Consider the following 22,766-nt stretch of genomic DNA (forward strand, 5'->3'; position numbering starts at 1 on the left):
TTTCTCAACTTCCATGTTAGGAGTCAAGTTTCTTTGCTATTTGTATTTTAACATGAAACCTGAATATTTGGATTCAACAGCATGGAAACTGCATTTTCCATGAGTAAATGCCTATTAGGTCTCACATTTTCTATTAAAGATTATCTCATTGAAACATTATTGTTGACAGAGAAGATTCTACTTTTACCTTTTTTTGCTTTTCACTTAAAACTTGTGTATTTGTGTTTATATCCTCCCTTCACTTGACCATTGGAGCTTATGATTCCGGATCTACCAACTATTGGCTAGTGGATTCTATATTATCTTACATAATTATGTGTCATTCAATGAAATAAACGCGATGCTTTCTTTCTGGTCGCTTGATGTCTTCTTTTTCTGTAACCTGACAATGACCTACTTGTGCATCCTGATGCATCAACACGACAAAGACGTTCCGTGGCCCTTCACCTGGTTTGAGCGTATGATCCATTCTCGTCTATTCACGACAGAAAATAACAAGATATTTTCTCAATTCTGATTGATACACAATGAGCATCCATTAATAACATTATCAGAGTATTCAGTTATTTTCAGATACATTCTCAAGTCTAAAATTCATGTCTGAAGAAGTATATGGATATCTGATACAATCTCTGCTGGGAATCGTATCGTGAAGGGCTGGCCCTAGCGAAGTGGACGATGCTGAGAGGACTTTGGCGACGGAGGAGCGGTAGAGTGGGCATGGCGGGAGGAAATTGATACGACCTCGACGTATCTAAGTCTCTTTCATCATTTAGCCCAATAGGGGCATTTAGGTCATTTAGACCTTTTGTAATCCCTTTAAATAGAGCAGCCCTCCCTTTAGGAGGGCAGCCAAGAAGTATTCCAGAAATGTGTTTGGCTCCCTCCGGCGACGTCCACTCCGCCTACTCCACCTGTCGTAGTCCATCCCGGCGCCTTCTCCCTCCCTTCCCATCTTCTCACCGATACTAACCAGCAGGTTCGTATCAGAAATGGGGCTCGTCGGAGTGGACGTTGTAAAGAGAGGGAGAAGTTACCGAGAGGAAATAATAACTTGTAAATTCATGTCCTGCCCTCCAACGAGGAGGGCTACATATAAAGGGAAATGCAAGACAGAAGGGCAAGACGATAATGTCCCAAGTGGGCTTACTAGAAGGAGTAGATCGTAACACTGTCTTAATAAGTTCAGTGTTTATCCTCCAATTCCTCTAGATACCTTGATAAAACAATTCCTCCCTTCAAGGTTCCTCCATTGACTCTCTGAAACTTTTGATCATCTTTATACGTCATCTTCTTCTTTGCTTCATCTTCTACCCATTATTCTTCTCTGATCTCCCGATGTGTTACATTCTGTCAACATGTTCTCTTTCATTTTTAGGGGATCTAATTCCCAAAAGCTGAAGGTCTGGACTGGTCAAATCCATTTCATAATTCATGTTAATCATATGTTTCCATAGAATTACGGAATTGTGGCCCCAAATTTGTTTTCTATTTGGAGTGACGCATACACTAAACATTAGTTTAATGATGTTATCTTGTTTGTTTAATTATGCAGTCAAGAGCACAATTCAGTCTGATTGAGGCAGTCAACAAGGTATCTATTTTGTCTAAGGTCAGTATTGCAGGAACCTGTGTTTCCTTAACAGTTTCATTTTTGGAAATAGTTTAAATATTTTCAGCTTTAAGTTGATGCCTTATTGGGATCACAACTTGTCTCTTTTTTTCTAGTGCTTATTTTGGAGTATCAACATATAATTGAGAAAAAATGGTACAAACTTCATTTGATCTGTTAGATTCAAGGTATAGTTGGTAAGTGCTTTAATCTAACACATTGAATGAAGTTATAATCTCAAGGTGTCAAAATTGCATTGTCATTGATACATCCATCCACGGTCTCATCACAGAGAAGTAGATGACAGGGTTAAGAGAGAGATAAGGAATCTCTTTACAATTGTTGAAAAATAAAGATGGATCAGTTTATGGCCCTTGTCCAGAAATGATAGCCTTCAAAGTTGGATAGCATGCAGTTGCAGGTGCTCCCCCTAGAGATGCAAAGAGAAAACCATTGTTGATGATGGATGGATAAATAATTCCCAATAGTCAACGATGAATAATTGCTCTGACTTAATGGACATGTATTGGCAGTAAAATGTTTCATAGGTATGTCACTGACAGTGACATGTATGTACTGGCACCATTGAAGCAAATTCTGTTGAACGGATTCTTCTTCCTCTTTTATATCTCTATGTAATAACCCATTCACATGGGCCTCCACTCCTCCACTCCATAATTACCATGTAATGAACCCTAAAAACAAGTTTACGAGGGTTAAGCCTCTTTCTATTCTGGATTACATCATGGAATCAGAGCAAGACCTTGGAGTTATCTTCTAGATTTGATGTCCGGTCCATTCGTTCCATCCTAGTCAGTGTTCGTTTTGGCTCCTCCCCTACTCACACCGTCTCTCCTGCAGTTTCCTCCAGATCCAGCTCCATCGAAGTTCATTCTGGCTTTGGCCACTGGCAGCTTCAATCACCAAGTTGGTCCAAGGACATCCTGTCGGCTCTGCTGTCCTTGAACTTGCTGCTATGCATCTTGATGTTCCACTGGTAATAACATGGCCACTAATTAACTTATTTTCTGCCAATTTGCCCTTGAGGTCACCTACTGTCTCAACACCAGAATTCAGTCATAAACACTATGTTGTGCCTCACATACTTTCTGAATTTTGTTTTACAGGATTGAACCTTCTTCAATGCCATTAGTATTTTCAAATTACCTTGAATAGTAAACTAATGATACACCATTTGGCAGTGATACTACTTTACACTGCTTTCCACATTGATAATATGCTTGATGTTGAGAGTGTGGTTCACCATTGGCTCCTTACAATACTATTCCATCCTTTATTAGCGAATTCTATCTTCCAACTTAGGCAAATTGGTATGGGGTGATGCTCAAAAGTCTCATTTGGAGAACAACTTGGCCTTTATCTGCTCAAGGTGGTATGAGATGATTTTGTGACTCACTCAACAAATTTGGTCCAAGGTCTGCTATCTGTTCAGGAATATAACACCAAATTGACTTCTCTATGGATTGAATTAGATAACTATATGCCCCAATTCCAACTTGCTTGATCTTGGGTATGTTCTTCAACTCAGGGTGCTCAAATTCCTCATTGGATTATATCTTGAGTATGGGTTTCTCCGCAGCCATCTCATCAGTCTGGAAAATTTTTTAAGCTATAAGGTGGCTGTTCATATTTTTCGGACCAAGTAAACTGATAAAACCCTGACACCGCATTAATCAAAGAACATTCAACTCTTTCTCTTTCTGGTTCGTCAATGCCGAGTGACAGCACAAGGGTTCAGTGTTCAAGGGGGAAAAGGAGAGGGTAGAAAGTAAGACGAAGACTGCAGAGGAAGAAGATAAGGAGGGTGGGGAAAGATCATTGTACCCGGAAGGTGTGAGAGCCTCCATCGTTGTACGGAAGATCTTCTACAAGTGATGAGAGGGGTGAGGATCAGCCGGAGAGAAGAGAGGGGAAAATGGGTTACTCTCTCCAAGGGATTTTCTGCCTTCTCCCATCTTTCTCGTCCTTAAGGTAGGGCTTCAGGTGGACACAGGGGCTGTTTCAGCTTCGTGGGCCGCATGGGCCACCATCATTCATCAACACGAGCCAGAATCAGATCAGAAACACGCCTTGGCATTTTGCGCTCTGAACCAACCTGTGTAATGGCTCCCCAACAACTTGGAAACTTGTAGCCTTGCAATTCTGAGAAGGACCATCTTATATGCTCTTATAGTGAGGCAACCACACATGGTACGCTCAGTCTTGAAGTCAGTGCCCTCGTAAGAATGCTCACCAAAGCTACTGGGTGACAACTCCAGCTTCTTCTGCCTCTTGACCTACAATAGTACTGTCCATGGTCTCTCCTTCTATTCCATTTCGTCTTCTTCGGGGTACTCCAATCATCAGCCACTAATGCATCATCTTCTATGGGAGATCTGCTCAGGCATAAGGAAATCAATTTCATCACTTTAGTCCAATGTTGTTGGTTCTACTATCACAAGTTTTTGGAGGTAACAATCTTGTCCCCTCGGCATTGTCTTTAGTCCAATGGTTGGCATTATTTTTTGATAATTTCACTTGCCTCACATGGAGTTACCTCTTAAAATATGAATCCAACCTTAGCCAAACTATGATTTCATTCTATGAGCTCATCCAAAATCAGTTTTCTACACCCCCAAAAGGCTTCTGCGCAAATAATTCCAGTGATCATGCTAACTCCAAGATTTTCATGTTTTTCACTTCACATGGCATGGTTTATAAAACATTGTATCCATACACTCAGCAGAATAGTATTGGTGAAAGAAAGCTTGGTCACATCGTTGATACCACCTGTTGTCTTCTTCTTAATATGAATGTGGCCAAATATTTAAAAGGTGAGGCCTTCCCTCTTGCGTCCTTTTCTACATTTCTCCCCTTGATGCCCTACATCAGGGAATGAAGACCTTACCTTTTTATTGTAATTCCCCGTGTGGAGGAATAACAGTCATTATGTATGGGGATGACATTATAATTACGAGAAATGACTCTCATGCAGTGGCTCAACTGACGACACATCTTGATAGTGGATTTAACATCAAACATCTTGGCCCACTTTACTAGATTTTTGGTATTAAGGGGGGATATTCTTCTAATGGTATTCATCACTTGCATCACCCGTGTCCTTCATCTCCTCCTCTGTGATAAAACCTTGGATGGATCAAGCAATGAAAATGTAAATATCCAAAGTTAACCTTTAATTTTGACACCAAAAATATTTCAACGAATCTCAGAGTGAGCAGAGGGAGAGAGGGAGATATGGGAAGACCATCTCTCGATGGTAGGGGAATCCACTATCTATGCAGGGAAGATCATATGCAAAAGGTGAGATGGAGAGAGCATCATGCCCAGGGGGGGAAAATGGAATTGAGGCAAGTGGTAATTGACAAGTAAAAAAATTCCATAATCTCTTGAATGTGCCTACGTAAAGTGGTCGGACTTGGGATGTTCCTGGGCTGGTCTTCGTCACTAGGCCAATATTTCTCGTAAATCTAGTCTGGTATCATATCACTTTGCACTACCACCTCTGCTGCCATTCCGGAGATAAGACAGGTTTGTACTTCCTACATTCTGGCAAGTTCCTTAGGAAGACTACTCATGTAGGAGCATGTGTAGGCCCACGAGACCAGGCCTGAAGAACCATTAGCCAGCCTAAGAGCCCAGTACCTCCCTATGTATTTACATTTTGATTTCTTTCCAAAAAAATATATTTATATTTTGATTAAAGTATCATGCAATGAACGATTATGGTTTCTACGAAAAATTTGGTTGTTTTTTTTTGAAAGAATGAAAAATTTTGTTGTCCAGTGGATCTCTCGAGCTGCTCGTGGATAGTGGATACCTCGCTGAATCTGGCAAGATGAAGACCTGTCACTTCCTTCATCGTCCTCTCTCTTCCTTCTTGATCTCTTTTCAGTTGGGTTTTGTTGTGGGATCCTATCACATTCCTTCAACTCCACAACATGCAGATATCTTCACCAAAGGATATCAATATGTACTGGTCCATGATATTTACTCTCTTTCTCTATGCCCTAATTATAGGATATGGATGTGGTACATGTAATTCTTGTATAAATTTCTCAATTGGGAAATTGAATAGAAGTAGATCCCAATATGCTTGATTCGAAAGAATTCAGATCTGAGGAATTCCAATTTTTTAACGGTCACACATGGAAAAGGAAAAGAAATGGGTAGCGACAGAGGAGCCCAGGAGGACTCCCCTTCTCTCCGGATCTGGCCTCCTGGTCTCCTGACTGGCTCTTCTACCTCAAATCTTGAAAATGATCTCCATATCCTGTCTTCTTGCGCAGAGGCTATTTAAATCGGGGTCGCATGTGAAAACCACCCCATACGTTCCATTAGAGAATGTATCAGCGTGTAACCGGAATTTGAGTTGAGAATGCTAATTTGTATTGTTGTTTACTTACTATTTCCTTCCTTATCCCTAGTCAACCTTGTTGGTTTCTTAAAAATCTTTGTTCTGTACTTCCATTTTCTTAACAAACTTCTGTTTCATTCTATTTTGTCCTCATAAAGGAGTTGCATCTTATGTCTAAAAATTTGAGCTGCCTTCTGGAATTGGTATGTTTTCTGACTCAATCTAATTAGTGTGAGCACTATGTATCAATTTACGTTGTCAAATTGAGCATTCCTTGCATAGGATGTGAAAAAATGGTTAGAGGGGCAGATCTCAAAGGAACTTTTAAGACAACTTGGCAATAAGTCTAGGCAGTTCTTCACGTCAACTGCAGGTACATTTGAGAAATTTAGTTGAATGTTGTTTGTTTTATAAAACATCTATATGAAATATTTGTGCTATAGGTTAATTAAAAAGATTATATGTTTAGATTCAAATTTTGGGCTTCCAATTTCAGAGAACTGATACAATACCCAACCCTCATGAGTTGTATTTTTGGTCATTTTACCCATTGTGGCCATTTTTTCATTTCTTCTTTCTGGATGTTCCCTTTAAATAGGGAAGCCCTTCCTATAGGAGGGAAGCCAAGAACAATCAAGTTGGAGTTGTATTCTCGTCCCTTTTATCTCTAGGGGATGTCCATTCGGCCATTATTCTCTCTGCTGGCACTCTCACAGCTGGCATCTCTCTTCAGCTACAATGGAGGTCTTAATGCGTGGATTGTCTCTCCTCTCTCTCTCCTTTGCTCTTGAGCAGTCCAACTAAAGGATTTTTCTTGCTACAACAAATTAAGGCCACATTAAGATGATCAGGGACTAGCTGTTAGCAGATGCAGTGAGGTAGAGATGATCACAAGGTAAGAGGATTGTAGAGGGAAAGAGGAGACTTAGACATCGGGGGGAAGAGAAATGAGGAGCTTCAAATTTATAGTAATTCCTTTCGTGGCTCGTCTCCTATAGGTAGGGCTACCCTATTTAATGAAAACATGAATTATTGAAAATATGTGAATACCCCTGCTGGCCAAAAGTGGAGTCTGTCACTGAGGAGGGTGATTCGTATCAATTGTTTGGTTATTTTCCAAGATCAAAATGAATAAGATTAGATTATGTCCTTTAAATATGATACCCACTTTTGTTGCTCAGTGAACCTCCTTGAAGTCATTTTAAATCATTTACAATTTTCATCAATGATAAGAATCAACATTGATGAATCCTATAGGTTTTTATAGATTGGCTGTAGTCATTGAAAAAAGAAGGTTTGTATGCATGATAATACCATCCAACTTTTTCATCCATTCATCCCTAAAATTTTCAGATATTGTGCAGTTGAACCGGAAGGTTTCCAGACAAGCTTGAAGAAATTCAATTCATTTATTCATTCTCAATATCGTCTGGTGGAATGTTTACAGGTAAATTAATCAATGTGAAATACGGATGGTGAATATTGGTTATTTTACATAGTTTTTACATTAATTGCATATTTATTTATTTCTAGAGGATTTATTAAATTTCCTCTAGGGCCAACAGAAGAAAATGTGAGGTTTCTTTGCCGAATTTGTTGTATTTATCATTGAAGTGCTACTCATTTTTTATGGAACCCTTTAACAAATGAGATTCTGTGAACAAGAAAACAATACTTCTTAATCATGAAATGAAAGAGATTACAGGGTTTTATAGGGAGCCCTAATGGGCTGACTAGAGATAGGGCCCTTAATGGGCTAACAGGAGAGAGAAAAATAAAGAAACGTAATAATCATATCAACACTCCCCCTCAAGCTGGAGCGTGGATGTTTTCCACACCCAGCTTGGAACAGAGCTCCTCAAACCTAGGGGCATGAAGCCCTTTGGTGAAGATATCTGCAAGTTGTTCAGCGGACGGAACATATGGCGTGCAAAAATCTCCCGATTCAAGCTTCTCTTTGATGAAATGGCGATCGATCTCAATGTGCTTTGTACGATCATGCTGAACGGGGTCATGAGCAATGCTAATCGCCGATTTGTTGTCGCAGAACAGCTGGACAGGGGAGATAACTGGACACCGTAGCTCACGAAGAAGCTGGGTAATCCAAAGTGCTTCACACAGACCATGCGGAAGGGCACGGAAATCCGCTTCAGCACTTGATCGGGAGACCACTTTCTGCTTCTTGCTCCTCCAAGTAATCAGATTGCCGCCCAAGAAGGTGCAATATCCAGATGTGGACCGACGATCAACCACAGAGCCAGCATAATCTGCGTCGGTGTAGACTTCGAGACGCAGGCCGGTATGGCGACAAAACAATAGTCCACGGCCAATGGTGCCCTTCAGGAAACGGAGGAGACGATGAGCAGCATGAAAATGGCTCCTGCGAGGAGTCTGCATAAACTGACTCAGAACACCAACTGAATATGCAATGTCCGGACAAGTGTGGGTGAGATAAATCAGTTTGCCCACAAGTCTTCTATATGGTCCAAGCTCAGCAAGCTCCTCATCCGCATCGGCACCAAGTCGATAGTTCGCATCAATCGGTGTCGAAGTAGGCTTGGAGTCCTCCTTTCCAAGCTCACAGAGAAGGTCCACCGTATACTTTCTCTGACAAATAAAGATCCCGCTCGAAGAATATGCCACCTCTATACCAAGAAAGTACCTCAACGGGCCAAGATGGCGAATAGCAAATTCCGACGAAAGATACATAGCCAGCTCCGTAATGGTCGCCGTATCATCACCCGTACGTATCATCACACGTACACAAGAAGAATAGCGACTCCCCCTGACGTGGAATGGCGGTAGAAGAGGGTGTGATCTCCATTACACTGACGGTATCCACGGCGCTTCATGGCCATCGTGAAACGACCAAACCACGCTCGAGGAGATTGCTTCAAGCCATATAGTGCTTTCTTCAGGCGACAGACAACAGACTTTGGAGACAACGGCACTAAGGAAGTGTAGCCAGGAGGTAATGCCATGTAGATCTCCTCAGTCAAATCACCATGCAGAAAAGCGTTCTTCACATCATATTGCTGCAAAATCCAGCCACGATCCACAGCAAGGGCCAATAAGATCCGCACCGTATTCAGCTTGGCGACGGGGGCAAATGTCTCCTGATAATCAATGCCATGCTTCTGAGTAAACCCTTGCGCCACAACCCGGGCTTTGTGCCTCTCAATAGAACCGTCGGAATTATGCTTCACAGCATACACCCAACGGCTACCCACTAGATGCTTCCCGGCCGGTAGAGGAACCAGATCCCACGTCTCATTTTGAGCAAGAGCATGAAGCTCCTCCGCCATAGCCTGACGCCAATGCGGAAACGAAAGGGCAATGTCCACCGTCTTTGGAAGGGAAGTGACATCAAGTGAGGTGAGAAGGGCATGATAGGATGGTGAGAGACGGTGAGATGAGATGGATGCCTCTAATGGATAGAGAGGAGAAGAACGAGACGAGGGCAGCACGGCTAATGAGGAGGTTTCTGGAGGGGTGGAGGAAGAGGGAGGCGGGACAGCTGGAGAATAAGAAGCAACCCGAGGTTTTCGACGAGCAAGAGTAATACCGTAGCGTTTTTCAGGCGGGCAGCGACGTATAGGAAGCGGTGGAATCGAAGAAGTTTCGGCAGAAGAGGGGAATTCAGCAGCAGGGACAGGAGGAGTCTCCACAGGTGGGACTGAGACGGCGGCCGGAGACGGGTCGGGAGGCACAATCTCTGGAGGAGCAACAGGAGGAGACACTTCTGTCGGGGCCGGCAAAGAGGGACTAGAGACGGATGACGGAGGAGATGGTGGAGGAAGAATTAGGAATTCAAGTGGATCGGATGGAGATGTGGACGATGGTGGTTCTGGAGAAGAGGAGGAATAGTAGGGAAGCAATTCATCAAACGTGGCATCTTTGGTGACGACAAACCGACAAGAGGGTGGATGATAGCATAAATACCCTTTTTGGGTGGAGGAATAACCAACAAACACACATTTGATAGCACGAGGATCCAGTTTATCACGACCAAGTTGATGGTTAGGCGCATAGCAGACACATCCAAATACATGCTGAAGACAGTCAATAGTTCGGAGAGAGAGAGTGGGAAAGACATGCTGAAGACGGTCAATAGGAGTGGAATAGTCAAGCACTCGAGACGGAAGGCGGTTGAGAAGATGGATGGCGGTGGAGACGGCTTCCCCCCAAAAATACTTGGGCACATGCATATGGAAGAGAAGGCTCCGAGTCATGTCAAAGATGTGGCGGAATTTTCTTTCGGCAACGCCATTTTGCTGGGGTGTATAAGGGCAAGAGGTTTCATGGATAATGCCTTTGTCTCGAAAGAAAGTGCTTAACGAAGTGTTAACGTAGTCTTTAGCATTGTCGGAGCGGAAGCGACGAATTGATGTAGAAAATTGAGTCTGGACAAGTGAGTAGAATTGAGGAATGACACGTGATATCTCCGATTTGTTCTTTAAGAAATATGCCCACGTGAAACGAGTTGCATCGTCAATGAAGATGCATAGCCATCGAGAGCCGGAAGTGCTGTGAATAGGGGATGGTCCCCACACATCGGTGTGAATAAGGGAGAATGGGGTCAAAGAATGAGAAGAAGAGATAGGATACGTAGTGCGATGATGTTTCGCAATTCGACAAGCATTACAAACAAAACGGTCCACAGAATGGCCTTGAAAAAGTTTGGGGAAAAGACGATAAAGAGTAGCAAAAGAAGGATGGCCGAGACGTCGATGAAGAAGCCACAAACGCTCGTGGGAAGTCGAAAGGGAAACTGCCGCAGCAGCAACAGCAAAAGAAGTCAAACGAGGTCGAACAATATAGAGTCCCTCATGCTCCTCAGCAATGGAAATCGTCCTCCCCGACACCTTATCACGATAAAAACATGAAGTAGGAGAGAATGTAAGGTCTTGGTTCAAGTCGCGAACAAGGCTAGATAAGGAGAGAAGATGATGAGTAAGACGTGGAACATGAAGAACTTTAGGTAGATGCATAGAAGAGGAAATAGCCACACGTCCAATACCCGCCACGGTGAGAAGATCGCCGGAGGCTGTTTTGACTTTGGAGGATCCAGGGACGGGTTCATAAGTCACAAAGGCTCTTGGATTAGGAGTCATGTGGGCGGTGGCACCGGAATCAAGGAGCCAAGTAGAAGAGAAAGGAGAATGGCCAGAAGGGGATGGAGGTGTAGGAAGACCGTGGACATACTGCGTGGGCCAAGGAGCATGATCCCACGACTGGAGGATCCAGCAATTGGCGAGACGTTCCATTTCTTCCGGAGTAAAGCTGGTGGGCGAGGCGGAGAAGACCATATGGCATAGGTACTTGACCCGAGTAGGCACAGGACCGCAGCAGGTGCGATAGCAAGGTTACTCTGCTGCATGCGTTTCCGTTGAAGCTTGTAGCACGTCTCCTTAGAGTGACCTCACTTCTTGCAGTAATTGCAAAACAGCGAAGGATCACCCTTTGGAGAATCCTCCGTCCGAGCAGTCTGACCACGCGGCAAAGAACTAGGTGGTGTAGTCGTCGATGGGCGCGCAGACGAAGAGGACTGAGCTACAAGTGCCGAAGCCGAGTTCTGGGCCTGCTGAAAGCGAGATTCTTCAACCCTCACACTGCGGAGCGCATCCTTGAAGGTAGGACCAGTCTCCCGATGTATAAGCTGAGCCCGTACCGCTTCATATTCCGGGTTCAGTCCCATAAGAAACTGGAAAACCCGAAGTTGAAGAGTATATTTGCGGTCCACCGAATGAGGGTCGGGCGGCATGTAGTGGTCAATCTCATTCCACAACGAAATGAGCTCCGTACTGTACTCCATGATAGACCGGTCTCCTTGACGCAGGTTGGCGGCCCGATGCACCAATTCGCATGCAGTCGCAATGTTGTGCTTCTTGGAGTGGCTCTCGAGTGCCGCTTCCCAGACCGCCCGAGCCGACTCTAGAGACAGGAATTCACCTTTAACACTGGGTGAAATACTGTCCAAGAGCCAGCGATGAACTACCCCCTCAACGTCCAGCCAGTCATAATACTTGGGATCGGTCCGGGGAGGTCCGTCTTCTAGAAGATGGCGCATGAGACGCCTTTAAAGTGATCTGGACGATCTGGCGACATTGCAGAAGATTAAATCCAGTAAACATACCATCCGAGGCATCCTAGGCAGAGAGAATGGCCCAGGAGAGGACGACCACCCGGGCTCAAGAGGCACTACACCGCTGCATGTGGCGAGATACCGGCGTCGAGTCTGGCGTAACAGTAGAGGTCTGGGCTTCTGGCGAATCAGCAGCAAACGGATTCGTCATTGTAGAATCCGGTGGCTCAATCAGAGTAGATCACAATCAGAAGGTGCTGAACCAGCCACAAGAAACAACTGCACCGAGCGGTGGGATCTGCAAGAGCTGATGGCTCGACTGAGGCAGATACACGGCGCGGCGGATGCAGCTCGCGGCACGGACCGAGGCAGGTCGATGCGGACCGAAGCACGCGGCTGGCTGCTGGGCGTGGCGAACTGCTGCACGCGACCCCCGGTGCAGGATACAGCGGACGGCGATGGACCGGAGTGCGAGATCAGGCGGTTGTGAGAACCGCCAGAGATCGGAGCGCAAGGTCAAGCCCAGGAAACCCAGATTAGGGTTAGGGTTAGGGCTCTGATACCATGTGAACAAGAAAACAATACTTCTTAATCATGAAATGAAAGAGATTACAGGGTTTTATAGGGAGCCCTAATGGGCTAACAGGAGAGAGAAAAATAAAGAAACGTAATAATCATATCAACAGATTCACTAGGAGATGTTTGGGTGAGGTTGACACTTGAGCCAGGTGATTGAGAGAGAGAACGGAGGGCACATAGAAGAAAGAAGAAAACCCTTTTTCAATTCACGAGGGCAATCACCCACTTAATAGTACAGGTTTGGTTCGAATCTTGGATCCATATTGGGGATATTACAACGGTCATTTTAATAGGCATTATGACGCTATGCACATAAAATTATACAGAAAATTGTTTTTTTTTTTGAAATAAGGATAGGGGAGATCACACAAAGTCGGTGACCTTCCAAGTGAGATAAAAATATAAGCGATAAGTACATGAAGGGCCTAAAAGGCCGGCCAGGGCCTTGGCCTTGGGATTTTATACCATGCAACAGTAAAACCCGCAGCTGCTTGTATCACCGCATCCGTCGATGCTCCCTGTTCGTTGAAGATGACTTCGTTTCGGTGCAGCCATAGTGCCTATAGCACTCCGAAGGGCCGAACCTGTCCCGCTCGCCCCCTAGGTGCTCCATTTTGTATTGACTCCCAAAACGCCACCTCTGATGAGATATCCACCCCCTTGAGTGGCTCACAGGTCCATACTGTTCGGGCAAAGGAACAATAAAAAAAGAGGTGAGCACAATCCTCATCAGCGTTTGTACACATAGGACACAATGTCGAAGCTTCTGGGAGCTATTTCCTCCGAAAAACCATCGTCACTATTCTTCATCGGAGGAGTAGCCAACAGAATATTTTCACCTTAAGGGGAAACTTTTGTCTTCATATGGTGCAACACGCGTAAAGGATCCTTGGTTCCTCCCCTGCCTGTCTGCTGCTAAGTTTCGCATAAGCAGATCGAATAGAAAAGGATGCGCCTATCCACTTCCACCCGTCTTGTGTCCCTCCTCGCGGGTGTAGGTGGCTTAGTGTTTGCAGCAACCTTGTATAGTCTTCCAGTCTTTGGTCGGATAAGGTGTCGCCTAGGCATGGGGTCCATGTGCCATCCCAACACTCGCTCACTGTGGCATGGGGAGTCGTTGCAAGAGCATACAAGCGTGGGAATTTTGTCTTCAATGTGCCCAGTGGGAGCCATGCGAATTAGACTAAAATTCGCACAAAGCGAACAAAAGAACTGCACACAGGTCTGTGCGATGTTTTGTTCGAATTCGTTTTTTTCTGTTCAGAAAACCGAACAGAACGAACAATTTGCACAAATTCGCACCAAAAGAACAGAACGACCATGTCTAGTCATGATGAATGGTATTGCGGACAATGGCTATAGTGGACATAATGTCACACAACAGCATAATTCGCTTTGTACATGCAATCTGGAGCTCATCAAGTAGATGTTTAATTTATAGAAATGCACATATGCCAAGAGCAAAGGACCAAAACTCTGCCTCAGCAGTCGACCGGGACACCACTGTTTATTTCTTGCTCTTCCTGGCGGCAAGATTCACTCCGAAAAAAATGTACGGTAATCGGAAGTGGATCTTCAATCAACAATCTTAGCTGCATTATCAGCATCAGTGTATTTAAAAATGAGACCAGTCCCTGTGTACCCTTCAGATATCTGAGGATGCAACAAACTCAGGCATGTATTTCTCTTGGATCTTTCATGAATTGACTCACCATTCTCACAACATATGATATCTCCGGAGGAGTGTGAGTTGAGTATATCAGTTAACCAACCAGTCGTTTATTACTCCCTTGATCAGCACGGACGCTTTCCTGCCCAAGCCATAGCCTATGGTTGGGATCAATTGGGGTAGGGACAGATTTACAGCCTAGTAGAACAGCTTCCTTTAACAAATCCAATGTGTATTTGAACTGGGAGATTACTATGCCTTGAGGCGTGTAAGTGACTTCAATGCCTCAGAAATAATAGAGTATGCCAAGTCTTTTTATGTCAAACTCTTCAGCGAGACGTGCATTATCTACATTCTGAATTTCCCCCTTGTCCCCAGTTTAAATCATGTGATTTACATAAATAAGTTATAAGCCAATTCCCTTAGACGTATGTGTTACAGTAGGCATATGCAGCATGTGACTTGCACATGATCCACACAGTTTTAGGGTATTCTAGCCATTGGTCTACTGACGGTTGTAATCCATATTTGGCCATCTTTTTTAGCCCAAAGGCTACTGTATATAACCTTCTTAGAATGAACCTAGATATGAGCTTTTTTTATCTCGTATAACCCTCTACTGTTTCCTTCTCAACCGTGAGCCCTTTCTGACAGTTTTCTCCTCAACCCTGAACCCTTTCTCACATGGGATCAGAGTGGCAGAAGGGATTCTCACGCAAGAGGGGATTTGGTATCTTCAGAGGCATCTGGATCCAAACATAGTGGTTGCCGAGGTCAAGTCATGACCAGTAAAATATTTTAAACGAATTTCTCTAGAAGCGGGATCTTGACTACATCAGCAAACATTAGAGTTCTCTCTTTGTTTAATAAGATAGTACTCAAGGTATCAAACTGTGAGTTATGTCCTGAAGTAAATTTATGGACTCTATCTTCTAATACATAGATTCTCTGTTCAGATTCTGGGTTCTTGACTGGTTGATAATAGTCCAATTCATTCCAAACCAACACTAAAGCAGATGTACATTTCCATACACTCATATCACTATTCAGGCTGATTAATCTCATAACCTAGTGATATGAGATTTTGTTTGGAGTGTGGCTGAAGCATCCTATTCCATAACTCCTTACAAAAGGAAGTCTTAGGAGGTGGCGACCTAGGGTGGGTTCAATGGTGTCCAATATCCAGCTCTTTATAATGGCATCTGTTTCCAACCATCATATAACGGATTGTACTCACTCGGATGTGGTTCAGTGAGATGTTTAAGCTTACGACAGCCAAGTAGAATCATCATTACGATGTCAGCTCAATCTAGGAGATTTGGACCCTTTAACATGTATAGGTGGGGTATCTTAGGTAGTTTGAAAAGGTTTTTTGCTTACTCAGCTGAAGAAATAACAGGAAGTGGTGATAGATATGATAAATCAAAAGCCATCATATTCAAAAACAGTGAAAGTTCCTGGTCCAGATGGGGGCATATGATTACCTTCTCATATCCAATAAGGGATTAAGGCTGGAATAAGACTCTAATCAGGAGCTCCTTCCAAGCCACTTAGAGGGTTACGGCTCTATCTAGGTTCAAGATATAGTAATGAAGGCCACGATCGAAGAAAAAATGTCTCAGTTAAAGGGTCACAAAGTTGAAGAAATATCACCTGCAGAAGATGCTCTGATACCATGATGGAACCCTGCAACAAATGAGCTTCACTAGGAGATGTTTGGGTGAGATTGACGCTTGAGACAGGTGATTGAGAGAGAGAAGGGATGGTGCATAGATGAAAGAAGAAAACCCCTTATTCTAATCACTTGGGCAATCACCTACTTTATAATACACGTTCGGTTCGGATCTTGCATCTTAACTGGGGATATTACAATGGTCATTTTAATAGAGGTTATAATGGTACATATGTAAAATTACTAGGAAAAGGGTAAAAATACAATTCGAGATGCAAAATATTTTCGATATTGGGGATTTGTTGAAACAAGGATCGAAAGGGGGGAGGAAAATGAGATCTGCATCAAAGAAGTGGAACCAGCCGTCTCCCCACTCTCCATTATGTTTGCAGTAATGCTTGCCTGTTTGATTTTTCTTTTGAACGAATGGAAGACCACTCGGGGCCGGTGGTCTACCTGATACTATTAAAATGAAAGTTATGTACAGACCATATACAATCAAGACCCAAAGAGGGTCTGCCTTTCAACTCCCTCCAACCCACCATGACACTATCGCCTAAATGTCGTGGATGACATTCTCCACCGAAGCCGTCCTCCCCTTAAACACCACCTCGTTCCGGTGCCACAATGCCCAAAATGTCGATAGCAGCCTCCCCCACTCTAGTCTGCTCATGGGTCTCCCGAGCGTGGCTGAGGCCCAGAATGCCTCATTGGAGGAGATAACCACCCCAGGGACCTGCTGTGATGCCCATACTCTATGCGTAAACTGACACGTGAAAAACAAATGGGAGCAGTCTTCGTCTTCTTCACTTGTGCACATAGGACATTCAGTGGAGTCTGTTGGGGCCCACCTCCCATGGAAAACCTGTGTGACTAGCTTTCTATGCCTCAACAACCAATTGAAGATCTGCACCTTGAGGGAAACTTATTGCTTTATCAGCGTGTGGCATGCCTTGTTGATTGTCGAGTCGCCCCTCGCTTCGCCCCGAATCTTCAAATATGCAGCTTTCACTGAGAAGGGTTGTCCCCGCCATACCCAACCATCTCAGGAGTTGGTCGACGGGGTAGGGGTAGAAGGATCTCTCGCATCCCCAATAGCTCCTCGAATCGTATATCTGATAGTGCCCCTGTTAGGTTAGGGACCCAAGCCCCTTCCCAACAATCAACAACCTCGGCCTTTGGATTTAGTGCTAGGGCAAAGAGTCTTAGAAACTTCAGCTTCATGGTCCCTTGATTGGACCAATTCTCTGTCCAGAAATAAAATCAGCCCCGTCCCCCAGTCCGGAGTCAAAAAACTCACGGATGCAGGGTATAACTTGACTTAGGCCACTCAAAAAGGGGGATTCCCCCCTAACTCTAGCCCAGCGCCTCTCCCAATCCATCGTGGAGCCACACCTGTCCCTCAGGACCTTGAAATCTAGTCCCTCTACTAATGACACAATTCTCCCATTTTGATAACAGGGCCAAGTTCATGGATTCCAAGTGAGGAACCCTCAATCCTTGCTTCAAATGTCTACTTATGATTTCCCTCGCTACTATGGGCACTCTCTTAAGCGCCTCCTCGCTTTTGCCTCCCCAAAATAACCTTCGCATCAAACCCCCAGCCGATTCACCACGACTACTGGAATTTTGAATACCGATAAGTAGAATATGGGAATTTCTGAAAGCACTGAACGCAAGAGCACCAGACAAACTCCTTCTGATAGAATTTTGCTCTACCACCCCTCCAGCCTCTTCTCCACTTTCTGGACCATTGGTTGCCAATCTGCAGCTATAATACGCTTCCCGGTTAGTGGGAGACCCAAGTAGTTCATTGGGATCAAACCTCGTGGTGTGCCTAATGCATTGGCACACTGCTCCTCCTTCTCCGAAGAAAGCCCGAAACCCACAAAAGTCGACTTGGATCGATTGAGTTGTAACCCCGAGAAGTCAGCAAATAAGTCTAAGAGAGCTCACAGGGTACGTGCTTCTTTCGCCGAACCTTCCATGAAAAATGTTGTGTCATCTGCACATTGTAGCAATGGGATACCCTCTGGGTAGCTTGCCGTCTGAAAGCCCCTCAAAAGGCCGTGTTCACAAGCTTTAGTGGTGCGGGTGGCCACAGTGTCAACAGCAAGTACAAACAGCAGTGGTGCTAGTGGACAACCCTATCAAACTCCCTTTGTGGGTGGATCCACTCCCCCTCGGCTTGGCCGTTGAGCAGGACCGAGCATGAGTGGGATGTAATACACCGCCTCACCCAAGCCACCCATTCTTCTAGGAAACCACGATTTCGCATAACAGACCATAGAAATCTCCAATCAAGCGAGTCATATGCTTTCGCAAATTCAACCTTTCAAATGAAGCCGTCTGTCTTGTTTGTCTTCCATGTCGATTAAATCTCTCCAGCCACCACCGCAATATCCACCAGCTGGCAACCTGGAATGAATGCCGACTGAACGGGACTGATTAAGTCGCTCGTTGGGTTCAGCGTCTGTCAAAATCTGAGACGTGTCTTTCTTCTGTAGCATCAAGCTGTGGGACTTTCGATAAGGCTTCATCTCTTCAGTGGTGTCTTTCTTCTCGGATCTTTTTCTTTAGTTTTATCAGGTGAAGGCAAAGCACTGCCAATTTGTTGGCTAGTTGCATCGTGGCAGTGCCTTGGACGGGTTGAGACGTCCACCATGTTTTCACTTCTTCCTTGAACCCTTTTTCTCGTAACGATGACTTATCCAACTTAAAATACATGGGTCTATTGTGACATGCGTTATCCTGCCAAATAATTGGGACGTGGACTGATATTGGTCTAGGAAGTGCGTGCACATTGACGAATGGATATTTCTTGAGGAGGTCCATTGAACAGAGAAATCTGTCCAGACGGGATAAAGTAATAGACCCCCACGTACGTCCCCATGTGTAGGTACAGTTTGTCGGCGCCATTTCTTGCATACATGCGCCTGAGATAAAAGACCCAAAAATCCACTTAACTTTCCTCTAGTTCCATTTGTCCTGTCCCTTGACTCTAGCGACACATTGAAATCTCCTCCAACCAGCATTGGGGTCCCCTGGAAGAGTGAGACCACACCTTCCAGCACCTCTCATAGCCTATGGTGACGGGTCGCAAGAACTGGGCCATAAACTGAGGCCACCACACACAGAAAATTGTCACTTCTTCTCCTCAATTTTACGGGCACTACATGCTGACCCTTCCAAGAGCCCTCCTTGGCAAAAGTCGATGTGTTCCAAGCCACTAGCCCCGGATCTACCAACTGCATTGACTGCCACATATCCCTCAAGGAAACCTCGTCCCACCAAGTTCCATGCCTTAACATCGCATTTCTCCAGCATCTTCTCTTGCAAGCAGACTATGTTTCCCCCCACTGCCTCAAATACCCTCCCACAACCCCACGTCTCCCTTCATTGCGTAAACCGCTCACATTCCAAGAGACGCATTTCATACTTGGGATGAATGTTGCCCCCCTTGTCTCTGTGCTGGCAGAAGCTCTATTTTCTCAGCCAGCTCAGCCATTGTCAAATGCATGCTCAAGTCTTCAGATCTCTGGTTTTGACTAGATGGCTCTTCAGTCTCCGCCGCCTTGCTAGCCAGACGGCTTGGTATGGGCTTGGCCGACGATTGTCTCGAGGTTGTCTTCTTTGCTGGCCCTTCCGTTCTCAAATGCAATTGACCGTTTTTTCCAATGTCGTCTTGCCCTCCTCATCTGTTAAGGCCAATTTCCCATGTCTATAGACCACACCTTTAAACGACGAAGGTCTTCGTAAGTGGTCCTCTTTGTCCACTGAGGTAGCCGCATCCACTTCTGTTGTGTTCTTTGTCCCTCCATGACGATGTCCTCTTGTTGGGTCCTCGGTGCCTCCGAGCCTTCTAACGGTTGTGTATGTTCTGAGCTTTCACGCTCTTTTGCCACCTCAGTCGGGGATGACGGGATGATCACTGTCTCATATTCCCTGTGGACCGAGGTCCTGCCCTCTCCTTCTGGCGGTGCTCCATCCTGTGCATGCCACATCTGCGGTTGCACTCGAAGGGAGTGCCCCCCCATCTCTATTCGTCGATTCCCGTGGCCCACACTTTTACCCGGAGTCGACGGGAGGGCTTTGGGTCGAATATCTGCTCTGAAGGTTCTTGTGTAGCCTTGGAATCGAACAGACTCTGGTACCAAATCCCCTTATGTCATTTCAACTTCTAGAATCACCATAGTGGGGTCCCCCGATTCCAGACCCGTCAAGATGATACTCTTAAGTCGCCCAAAAGAGGCGACCAAATTCTCCAGATTCAAACATCTACGATGCACCAAAGGGACACCAAACACTTCTATCACCACCCCCACTTTCATCCTCTCGTCGGCTCCGTCCACTGGCAGAACCTGGCGCCACCTCACCTCTGTGGAATCTGCAATCCTCTATGCCCACCCGCAGATCACAACATATGCTGCCATTGAAATTCCCCTCAGAAGTAGAGTATTGGAATTTAATCTCAGCAGTTCTGACAGCCCAACCTTCAGAAACTTCCTCCTTAAATCATTTTGGACCTCCTCCAAATGTGGAGAGTCCCTGAAGATATCTCCCACCAAGCACTGTTGAAGGAAATTATTGCATTTGTCCACCGCATTTGTATTTGGGTGATGCGCTCTGATATATTGGCCTAGGGTTGGTTGTTCTTCTCATGCACTTTAGGGGATTCTCTATCACCTTGCCAGCAGTTAGTCTGTCGATGTCCTGTCCCTTTACATCGGCGACAAATCAATGGCTCTCTACACTCGTGTCATGGTGTCCCAATGTTACACATCTGAAGCATCTGTTATTCTCTCCATAGAACCTCAATTGTGTTGACATATACTTGGTATGTGGCTTCTTTGCTCGGCGGGATCCCACTGTCACCCATCCTTCTTTCGCATCTTCTTTTCTACGTGTGGGGTCAGGCATAGGGAGAGCTCCACACCGATAACCATCTCTACCATCCGGTCTCGGTCAACTTGCTAGGGTAGAGAAATCTCCACTCCGTTCTTCTGTTCCTCACTTGTCATCGTGACGCGGCGGAAAATCGGCATTGGTACGGCGCGCTGGATGTTCATCTATACCGCCTCGCCCGCCGCCGCCGCTGCTGCCGACAAGGGAATAGTCGGGTTCACCGCCGCCCCAAGAAGAGTGTTGTTGTCTGCCGACGCCACCACCACTGCCGCCGCCACCACCAAGGGGATAAGCAGGCTCGCCGTCGCTGCCAGGACCATCGCTGCCTCTGTATGGATGATGTCGACCACCGCCGTCGAAACCGTTTTCGCCTCCACAAGACTGAGATTGAGCTGAATGCCGCTGGCTCACCGGCAGGCCGTTCGACCACCTTGACAACCCGCTTTGCCGATCTCCGCCCCCTCCATCTTCTCTGTGCCTCTTCATCTTCCCCTGTTCAAAACCCCTCGCCGGCAGACCGTCCAACCACCATGACAGAACTCTTTGCCAATCTCCTCCCCCTTGATCACCTCTCTGCCTCTCCACCTTCCCCCGTCCAAAACCTCCGTCGTCGAAGCCGCTTACTCCGCTGCGAGGCTGAGCTTGAGCTGAATGTCGCTGGCTTGCCGGCGGGCCATCCAACCACCTCGACGGCTCTCTTTGCTGATCTCCTCCCCCTCAATCTCCTTTGCGCCATTCCATCTTCCCCCGTCCATAACCACCGCCGTCCAAATTCTTGTCCTTGATTTTGCTGGACTGGATCCATGATTTTATCTGGTCTCTGAATCTCTGAAGCTTCATGATCTCCTTCTTCAAATCCACCTTGAAATTTTCCTTCTGGTTCGCATTATTCGTGGCGTAAACCTTGTTCCAAATGCTGTCGAAGATGTCAACTCCTTCCTGCACCTTCTTCAGGACGCGATCGATCTCTCCTTGCATCTTCCTGCTGGCGCCCATGGCAGCGTAATCGACCAACGTCAGGAAATTTCTAGGTGACGGCCCCTCTTCGTCTTAGACGACGTCCTAGACAATCTTGGGTCAAGCTCCGGCGACGGTCTGGTCAAGCTCTGGCAGTCGAGCTCCGGCAGTTGAGCTCCAACGGTCGAGCTACGACGGTCTAAATCCTATCTGTCGCCGGCGGTCTCAAGTGCTTGCCTGTTTGATATACGTGCAATACTCAATGTCTGACAATCCGAAATTGGATTCAAATATCAAACAGATATCAATTATCTGCTCGATATCAAATAATCGGGAACTGGATACTGTATGGGGAAGGATGGTGGCAGATGATAGTAGTAGATATCGAAAAGCGACATCGATACTGGATATCGATATCCAGATACCGGAATCTGATATCCGGTTATGACATAGTCCCTTATGAAAAAAACGAAAGATATTAAAGGTCTGTATAGAATTTACATTGGCAGGCTTCTACAATAAAGTCCCTTAAAAGATGTCAGCTAGATATTAAAATGCTTCTACTATATCATTTGCATGATGTGTAATACAGATTCAGCCAATGGTTACTGTTTTGTCCCACATGAGGACTGCTTTAAACATGGTGCGGAAAACTGAAAGTAAGAAGACTGAAACCTAGAGAGGTACAGTTGCCCAAAACATTGTAGCCTCTTATAGAGTTCTCTTCCTTATGAAAATTGGGACCCCTTGTATGAAATTGGCTACCTAAAATTGGAACCCCAGATGATAGCTTTTCTTACTCCTTTTTCTTGGAGTCTGATAAGAACCCTGATGGAGTCTTTCAAAACTGTTGTAATTCCTTATTTAAAAGAACATTGAACGTAAAATTGAAAATAGTAGTCTGATGATTCC

At 45.3% G+C, this 22,766-nt stretch overlaps 1 protein-coding gene across 8 annotated transcripts in view; it reads left to right on the plus strand.

Moving 5' to 3' along the window:
* The window catches only part of LOC144704220 (uncharacterized), a 156,862-nt gene that overhangs the window by 92,304 nt on the left and 41,792 nt on the right, over positions 1–22,766 (plus strand). For all 8 annotated transcript variants that reach the window (XR_013581767.1, XM_078576553.1, XM_078576549.1 and 5 more), the window contains 4 exons: positions 1,556–1,612; positions 6,146–6,190; positions 6,270–6,360; positions 7,352–7,434. Coding sequence is in view for 7 of the 8 variants with exons in the window: in XM_078576553.1 (XP_078432679.1) it covers positions 1,556–1,612; positions 6,146–6,190; positions 6,270–6,360; positions 7,352–7,434 (276 nt within the window). In the remaining variant the exon portion in view is untranslated. The remainder of the gene's footprint in view (positions 1–1,555; positions 1,613–6,145; positions 6,191–6,269; positions 6,361–7,351; positions 7,435–22,766) is intronic.

The sequence above is a fragment of the Wolffia australiana genome, chromosome 6, assembly GCF_029677425.1.
Source record: "Wolffia australiana isolate 7733 chromosome 6, ASM2967742v1".
In the NCBI taxonomy this organism is placed as follows: domain Eukaryota; kingdom Viridiplantae; phylum Streptophyta; class Magnoliopsida; order Alismatales; family Araceae; genus Wolffia; species Wolffia australiana.